This window comes from Pelobates fuscus, chromosome 5 (assembly GCF_036172605.1).
Source record: "Pelobates fuscus isolate aPelFus1 chromosome 5, aPelFus1.pri, whole genome shotgun sequence".
NCBI classification, from domain to species: Eukaryota; Metazoa; Chordata; class Amphibia; order Anura; family Pelobatidae; genus Pelobates; species Pelobates fuscus.
Genome location: NC_086321.1, coordinates 79,101,578 through 79,110,538, shown reverse-complemented (window position 1 = coordinate 79,110,538; position 8,961 = coordinate 79,101,578). Strand labels below are relative to the sequence as shown.

General features: G+C 39.8%; 1 protein-coding gene across 1 annotated transcript; it reads left to right on the top strand.

Annotated features, from left to right (window-relative positions):
* Positions 1-657: 657 nt before the first annotated feature.
* On the top strand, positions 658-8,306 carry MRPS30 (mitochondrial ribosomal protein S30). Its single transcript, XM_063456875.1, has 5 exons — positions 658-1,291; positions 4,103-4,248; positions 4,508-4,613; positions 6,439-6,615; positions 7,916-8,306. Exons 1-5 carry the CDS (start codon positions 727-729, stop codon positions 8,176-8,178), a joined length of 1,257 nt encoding a protein of 418 aa, XP_063312945.1. The 5' UTR covers positions 658-726; the 3' UTR covers positions 8,179-8,306.
* The last annotated feature ends 655 nt before the right edge of the window (positions 8,307-8,961 follow it).

Sequence of the window (8,961 nt, the reverse complement as noted above, 5' to 3'; positions counted from 1 at the left end):
ATTAACCCCTTCCTTCCCCTTCAGCGCCATGGGAGTGTGACCCTAAGGGTGGGGGCACCCTCAGGGCACTATAGTGCCAGGAAAATGAGTATGTTTTCCTGGCACTATAGTGGTCCTTTAACGACTATTTTTTGTCGGTTGTACGTGGTTCGAGGTCGGGGAGGGGTTAAAGCTGTGCCAAACATATTTATACTCTTCTGTATACGTTGGAAAGTTTGATCAGAATAGATAAATGTGCTTCTTAACGTTCTTTTATTTTGGTTTTACCTCGTGTATTTTTAACTGCTCAGAATGTATCCCAATCTATATTTTGTGTTTAAATTATCATAAACTGACCTACACAGTACTTCACTTGATAATAATAGCGTGGATGTGTTTTTATCCTTTGCGTTAGTAAGTCTATAATTATATTTGACATTTCCAAGTATCAGAGACTGTAAATAGGAGACCGTTCCAAAATCCATCTTTGGAACCAATGCCCTGAAATACTGTATGGCTGCAACTCTTGACACTGGCTACAAAGTAACTGCCATAGAATGCTGCGATACATCCACGTGCTCAGTCTATGCACAGTGCCAGGAAAGCGACCAATAAACAGAGGGCTCTCTCCCTCTCCGAGAGAATCTGATTGTTGGTACCACTCGTCACGTGACTGCTCACTGTCAATATTGAACTCACCGAGGAAGGTCGCGTCCTTCGGCGCCGGAAGTGAAGTTTCTGTAAAAGATGGCGGCGCGCAGGGTGTACGGCAAGATTAAACAAAATGCCTTGCTCCCCGAACACCTGCTGCAGGACACCCTGACTAAGGTCCCCCCAACTTCCTCGTCGCTATACCCTCCTATCGTAGCGTCCCTTACGGCTAAAACCAAAGCCTCTAAGCGCCGCCGGTTAGAGGAGCACTATAAACGGGTGCATGCTCTCACTAATATACCGGAGAAACTAAAGCTCATCAACGGCCTCCAGCGGCTCAAATACGTGGTATATCCTCAGACATTCGCTCTGAACGCCGACCGCTGGTACCAGCATTTCACTAAAACTGTGTACCGGCCTGGGCTACCAGAGACCGGGACTAGTATAGGGGCCACCACTCAAGGGACACCATGGGACCAGGACCAGCTGAAGGCTCTGGTGTGCGAGGCTCTCCTGCAGGAGTATTTCTATGCCAAGAAAGGCAGAACCTACCTGTACAGGACTCAGGAGGTGTCAGCTGCCCCCTTTCTGACCAGTTTGGCATCGATACTGAGCACTCAGTGTGCCAAGTATAATCCAGTGCTCCTCCAGTCTAGCCTGGGTAAGTACTGGTTTAATGCTGCCAGGGTATTGACAACTAAATCTCCATTGAAGTTGGCATTCAACCTTTTAAATGCGTTGGTTTAATAAAATAAAATAATACAAATAATCCACTTTAAACATTTACACAATTACTGTTTTTATATATTACAAAATAAGCTCTGAGTAATTACAACGGATTCTACAATATATGTGTAATGCTACAAAAGCCAAGTAAAAAACATGAGGTGGTAGCCTGGCTAGCAATCCCTTAGTTTTTACTTGGCTTTTAGCTTTGTACATATATTCTGTTTTATTGGAATTTTATGGTGACTTCCTTTTTTGGTGCCAGTTTTAGAGCTGTATTAAGAAGCTAATCCTCATGTTTATCTCTTCTTTATTAGCTAGGATTGTTTTTCTTTGATATATTTTAGCGTTATTACATAGGATTCAAAGTGTATTATTAAAACATTATATCTAGACCTATAGAAAATAAAAGAAAGCGCTCATAGGGGATTAACGTTGAAACACAGGTATCCCCTTGTGTTTATGTCACACTCACAGAATTTCTGTAGGTTTCAGGCTCATCAAATTGATGGATATCCCCAGATTCCTCGAAGTTAGGATGGTAGATTAAGCATGTAAAAGATAAAGAATATCATAGTGTAACACTGTTGAAAAATAAAATATCAGCTTTAATGGTTACACTTACAATATGATAGTTGTAAAAAAGCCCATCAAAACAATTGTTTCTTCCATCAGTGTGGAGCCAAAACGTCCTTGTAGAGAGGTCAGGCAGAACAGATATACAATTATAAAATAATAAAATGCCAATCAATAAAAGTCTCAAGTCCCTACGCGTTTCATCTGGGTCACCAGACTTCCTCAGGAGTAGTGCTTCCTACAAGGACGTTTTGGCTCCACACTGATGGAAGAAACAGAATTGTTTTGATGGGCTTTTTTTACAACTATCATATTGTAAGTGTAACCATTAAAGCTGATATTTTATTTTTCAACAGTGTTACACTATGATATTCTTTATCTTTTACATGCTTAATCTACCATCCTAACTTCGAGGAATCTGCGGATATCCATCAATTTGATGAGCCTGAAACCTACAGAAATTCTGTGAGTGTGACATAAACACAAGGGGATACCTGTGTTTTAATGTTAATCCCCTATGAGCGCTTTCTTTTATTTTCTATAGGTCTAGATATACTATATTTTGTCTTACATGTACTGTTCGGATTGAGAGGAATCTTTTTGTTTTATCTGACCAAAAAAGGAAGTAATTATTATTTTTATTTTTATACACTGCACCTGGGTGGTCTAAATCTGTATTTGTGTATTATTAAAACATTGCCTGCGTAGTGTTTGTGTAGAACATGATCTGCCTCTTATTTTTATCTTTTTTCAAGCTTATCACATTTTCAGGCACAATTCTATCTCATGACATAATAGTAAATGGGCAGATGCTGAACAGGGGACAGCACATATAGCAGTTGCTGATACACTGTAATATCAGTCATTTGATTCTGTAAGATTAAAGGGATTCTCCAGTGCCAGGAAAACATATTAGTCCCTTTCCCTCCCACCCCCATCCCAAGTTGCTGAAGTGGTTAAAACCCCTTCAGTGACTTGCTGGAGACCAGCGCTCTGCCTACTCTCCTCGGTGGGGAGACCTAATGCGCATTCTGCGCAATGCCGCACACGTGCATTAGACCTCCCCATAGGAAAGCGTTATTCAGTTTTTTTCAGTTACATCATCATTTGAATACTATGAATAGGCAAGTGCATTGATGATGCTATTCAATGCTTTCCTATGGGGATTTCGGCAATGCTGGAGGTCCTCACAAGGCGTAAGGACGTCCAGCGTTGCTTAAAACACTTTTCGTGTTATAAGAACACGGACTAGAGGAGGACTTAACCCTGCAAGGTAAATATTGCAGTTTATGAAAACTGCAATAATTACACTTGCAGGGTTAAGGGAAGTGGTCTAGATGCATAGAGTATCCCTTTAATAGATCACTAACTCCAATTTAATGATTTATTGTATACAACAGTTATTTATTAAAGAGACACTGTAGGCACCCAGACCACTGAACATTTAATTATTGCAGTTTTTATAAACTGCAATAAGTACCTGCTAGGGTTAACTCCTCCTGTCTACCACACAGCCACTAGAGGGACTTTTGGGTGCTTAGATCACTGGACGTCCTCACGCAATGCATAAGAACTTCCAGCGTTGCCAGAATCTCCATAGGAAAGCATAGAATAATGCTTTCCTATGTGGAGATCCTGATGCAAGCGCGCCCATTGCCGCGCATGCGCATTAGGTCGCGGGGGAGGATTGTGAGTGGAGCTGAGCCAGCACCGAGGGACATCGGCAATTGACCCAGCTAAGTGACAGAAGGTGTTAATGACTGCACCACAGGGGTAGGCCTTGACAGGGGGAAGCTATAGTGCCAGGATGACGAGTTTGTTCTCCTGGCACTATAGTTTCCCTTTATGTGGGATTTCAGAGTAGCTACAAAGTAAATTTCTTATATTAGGCCAAAGTAGCTTAATGAGAGAACTGACTAACATAATTTTTCTTGTTCAGCTATTGTAACCTTAAATTTTAAATTCACTTTCCATTCACCTTGAATTCACACTTTAGTAAATAACTGTCAGTTTTTTGTTTTTTTTATAGGAAAATAGTGCCATCCATCTTGGGGTTTTGGAGACTGTAAACATTTTCTCATTCACTTCACTATTTTTTTTATTTTATTAAGCAGATTACAAAAATACAGTATATATACTTTTTTTCTTTTTTTCCATGTCCTTTCCATAGATGTAAAACCAGAGGTAAACTTTTACTGGCTTCGTGGAGAGACCAAGGTTCCCCGTGGACACAGAAAAGGTTGTATTGATCCTGTTCGATTTCAGATTGATGATAAGCCACTTGTCCAGATCAGAATACCCAAAGCTCTTCCAGAAGTAAGACCTTTTGAGAAAATGTATATTAAATTCTTTAAAGATATTTTTTTGTTTTTGTTTTTTTAGATTATTATAAATTTAAAAGCTGTGAATGAAAAGCAAGTTATTTCTTGGCGATGGGATCATATTTATTTTTAATTAAGTAAATATAGTGCAATTCTCTTTATCACAAGATGGTAAATTTACTTCACACCTCTATGCATTCTTTCCAAAATGTTTCCCTCAAATTGTTTAACCATTTTTTTTTTGTTTTTTTAAGTTGGTTCCCCTAGACAGTGTTGTACCAGAAGAAGTGCCAGTTATAAACCACGAGCCGAGTAGATTGCCGCTGTTTAGTCGACAGTATGAAAACAAAGTTTATATAGGTAAATTCTTTATGATGGTAATCTTTTCAGTGACATGATAAAATATGTGTCATGTCATTTATTTTTTTATTATCTTTAACTTGGCAGACATTATAAGCAACCGTTAAGCAGCACTAAAAATTGTTACAGATTGTTTGAAATAAGTGTTTGATTTTTCTGATAGCTGACCTAAAAAGAAGTTGCCAGCCTCAGTGGTGGGGGAAGTGCAAAGGAGAATGCAAAATAGTGTAATTCTATCAGTCATTGGTCACTAACAATAATCCAGCACAACATAAGCAAGGGAAAGAGAAATTAATATCCCACCATGCTTTTCAGTTACATCATCATGTGAATATTATGTATAGGCAAGTGTATTGATGATGCTTATAAAGAACTGTGTTATTAAAGGGATCCTATAGTGCCAGAAAAATAAACCAGTTTTCGTGGCACTATAGGCTCCTGGAGTGTCCCCCTCCCTCGGGGCCCCCACTCCAACGTGGCTGAAGGGGTAAAAAAAAACCTTCAGCCACCTTACCGATGTCCCTCGGCACCAGGTCAGGGTGGTTGTCCCAGGTCAGTGGGTCGCTTTGGTGTCAGGAGTAAGTGTATTTATCTTAAAGTGCAGCATGAAATTCTCCAGTATAGAAATAAAACAGGATACAGAGCTCTGTTATATATAAAAAGAAAGTAATAAAAGGAGGTATACTCACATAGGGAGAGCAAGCCAGGTTTTTCTCAATCCCATACAGCATAGGTGTTGTATTTGCCACCAAGGAAATAAAAGGGCGAATCCTCTAGATAAAATTTGCAATGGTAACATCAGGAAGGTCCAATTTCAGTGAGAACTAATTTTATTTAAAGGGAAACTCCAGGCACTCAGACCACTTCTGCCCATTGGAGTAGTCTGGGTGCCAACTCCCACTACCTTTAACCCTGCAAGTGTAATTATTGCAGTTTTCATTAACTGCAATATGTACCTTGCAGGGTTAGGGTCCTCCTCAAGTAGCTGTCTATCAGACGGCCACTAGAGGGACTTCTGTGTTAGAACATTAAAAGTGTGTTATACAACTCTGGACGTCCTCACGCTATGTGAGGACCTCCAGCATCGCTGAAATCCCCATAGGAAAGCATTGAATAATGCTTTCCTATGGGGAGGTCTAATGTGCGTGCGAGGCCTTTGCCGCGTATGCTCATTAGTTCTCCCCTGCCGGCTGACGTTGGCGGGGGAGAAGAGTAGGCGGAGCCTGACACAGCGCCAAGGGACATAGGCGCTGGACTCCGCTAAGCAACTTGGCATGGGGGGTGGGAGGGAGAGGGGCACTACAGGGTCCTTCAGTGCCAGGAAAACTAATGTTTTCCTGGCACTGGAGAATCCCTTTAAAGACAATTAAACCAAAATACAGCTAAAACGTTAATGTGTTTCACCACAGAGGCTTTCTCAAAGTGTTCTTTCATTTAAGTGACATTTCAAAGTCACAGTTGGGTGACTTGGAAATGCAAAGAGCAGAATACACTAGGCATCAACCTCTCTACTATAAAATTGAACTTTTTATGAATAAGGGAAATAATATAATGCTTGGTATTAGTAATGTAATGATTTAAGAACCTTATTTCATGCCATGCTTTGCAATTTGGAATTGCAGTCCTGTCTTTCATGCCGCTCTCTGCTCATCCTAAATTTACAGTAATGCTATACACTACAATTTGCATGATGCACAGCATTTTCAAGAATACAGTGTTTTTGTTTTATATATTACAGACCTTGGGATTGTGAACATTTAACTGTACAAATAAGTGCCAGATAAAAAAGACAAAAATAAAAAAACTTGTATTATCTTATCTTTAGGTTCCCAAGTAGAAGATCTTTGTAAATTTGGCCATACACAGATTCATCTGGTCCCAGATAGATTCACGAGATTGCAACTAGAAAAAAGAAACCTTGCTGATCAAATTGAAGTTTTTCTTCGGTCCAATGCAATAGCCAGTCTGTTTGCATGGACTGGCGCTCAAGCAATGTATCAAGGTAAAGCTAAATATCGATTATAGTTAACATCTTAATGACCAACATCATGCAAAAACATGACATAAAGGGATAACCTTTTAGCGGTTAATAAAATAATAATAATGACAAGAACCTGTTCTTTTTATGTTACATGGAGACCATTATCCTTTGCTCTCCAACTTGGTTACATTGATAAGGCAGAATTAACATGTCCACACTGGCAATTGCTTCACCCTGAACAACATTGATAGTCTGAGCGTGCTGGAATAACATGCCCTCGTCACTCTCAGCCAGTAACTGCCATGCATGTTTTATGAGTAATAATTTCATACTGTCTGTTCAGAGTAGTGTCCATGTGTAGTGAATATCTGTATGTGCCTGCATATTTATGTCTGAGGAAGTATATTGGTAGATGTGGGAATATACTTATCTGGCATATAATTCCTGTGGGGGCTCAGGTAGTTGTTTTGCAAGGAGCTCCAAAATTTCTGATGTTATTGGGGAACGTTGGTCATTGACTGTAATGTTTCCAGATACACAGAGTCGAGGCACACAGAGTCGAGGCACACAGATTTCATCAAACTACAGACTTTGTATTAGAATAAGAACAAAATCACGAAGTTTTAACCAATATGGTTGACCTCTCCACTACTTTCTGTATGTGTATGACCCTGTAGATTTGTAGTACATGGATTCTTAGATACCTCAATTAGTCATTGTGTAGCTTATAAATTATTTTTTAGTGAGTTTTGACTTCAGTGGTGTCCTTGTACAACCGATAAGAATGTAGTTAATGAAACCTTCCATGCTGCCCCCCCTTTGCCCTCCTAAATACAGTGAAATCGTATCTTATTTTCAGTCTGCCAGCTATGGCTCTGCCTCCTTGACCGGCATTATCAGAAGTGATTATCTCAGCCAATCACAATGATTTCCCACAGGAAAGCATTGGATTGGCTAATATCGTCAAGGAGGCGCAATGCATAGCGTGGCGACACTGAATGTCAGTGCTGCACACTGTGCCACACTGCCCCAGGTAGCACTTCCAGTGGCCATCTGAGGAGTGGGCACTGGAGGTGTCCCTAGGAGCAATGTAAACCGCCTGCAGAGACTGACTACTCACCAGAACAACTACAATAAGCTGAAGTTGTTTTGGTGACTATAGTGTCCCTTTAAAGTACTTAATGTCTAAGTTAAACGGTACTCCAGGGGAATTCAAGCTTTGTAATGTTTCAGCCATAGAGTAAAATGAAAATTATCCTATTTACAGTTTGGCTTCGGTACCCTTTTGAATAATCTAAAGTTAACTATTATGTATTTGCAGGTTTCTGGAGCCATGCAGATGTAACACAGCCCTTTGTGTCACAGGCTATTATTTCCGATGGAAAATATTTCTCATTTTTTTGTTACCAACTAAACACATTGGCTTTGACTGTTGACTCTGATGTAAACAATTCTCGCAAGAACATTTGCTGGGGAACGCAAAGCACCCCACTGTATGAAACCGTGGAAGGAGACAACATCAAAGGATTTAATGATGATGTCTTTAAGCAGCTGGTTAACTTCTTTCTTAGCTGCTCAAATTAAAAATAGTATAATAACCTAAAACAAAGCTAGAACCTGAAATATATTAAGTGATATAACTTGGATATGTATTTATTTGCATATTATCACATGCACTTACCTGTGGCAAATAAAGTAATGCAACGTTTTAATTTGTCTTTTTTCATAATTTTCTTTCTGATAAGGGATGGAGTCATGAATGCAATGCAAATTAGACAGGCAGATGTAGATCCTGTTCAATCTATTGTTTTTTGAAAAATGTAACTCATTAATGGGTGTTGGGAAGAAAAAAAAACTAGTGAAATCATACAGATCTTGGATATTAATCAAGTTAGAATAGTTTCATATTTTTCACATATTTTCATGTTGAGAAAGTGTCTGTAGATGCGAAACACGTCCAATGTTTTCATAGATGTGTATTTTTGTGTGTGTGTGTTCGTTCCAGCATAAGCGTAGGATAGTATACAGGGAGCAAGTCGGTAGTGGTGTGCCGAGACCGACGATACGGTAGGCCTGTAAATAAAGAGGGCCCACCAAGGAGTAAGAAAGTAAATTGAAAGAAAAGAGTAAGTGTTGAAATGAGGAGTGGGTGGGAGGGTCATTCTGATGCTGACCTCAAGCGATATGAGTCAGGTAAGGGGTGTCCCTTATATAGGGGAGTGAATTAATTTATGCCCCTCCCACAAATACAGTCCAAACTGCCTTAATACTTGTGTAAGGGGCAAATGGCCGTATATGGAGTAAGGATCCAGCATAAGCGTAGGATAGTATACAGGGAGCAAGTCGGTTGTGGTGTGCCGAGACAGA

Excerpts from the sequence above, each read along its gene's own strand:
- MRPS30 (XM_063456875.1), top strand. The coding sequence starts at position 727 with ATGGCGGCGCGCAGGGTGTACGGCAAGATTAAACAAAATGCCTTGCTC. Across the intron at positions 4,249-4,507 it reads TACCCAAAGCTCTTCCAGAA|TTGGTTCCCCTAGACAGTGT; the intron begins GTAAGACCTTTT and ends TGTTTTTTTAAG. Across the intron at positions 6,616-7,915 it reads CGCTCAAGCAATGTATCAAG|GTTTCTGGAGCCATGCAGAT; the intron begins GTAAAGCTAAAT and ends ATGTATTTGCAG.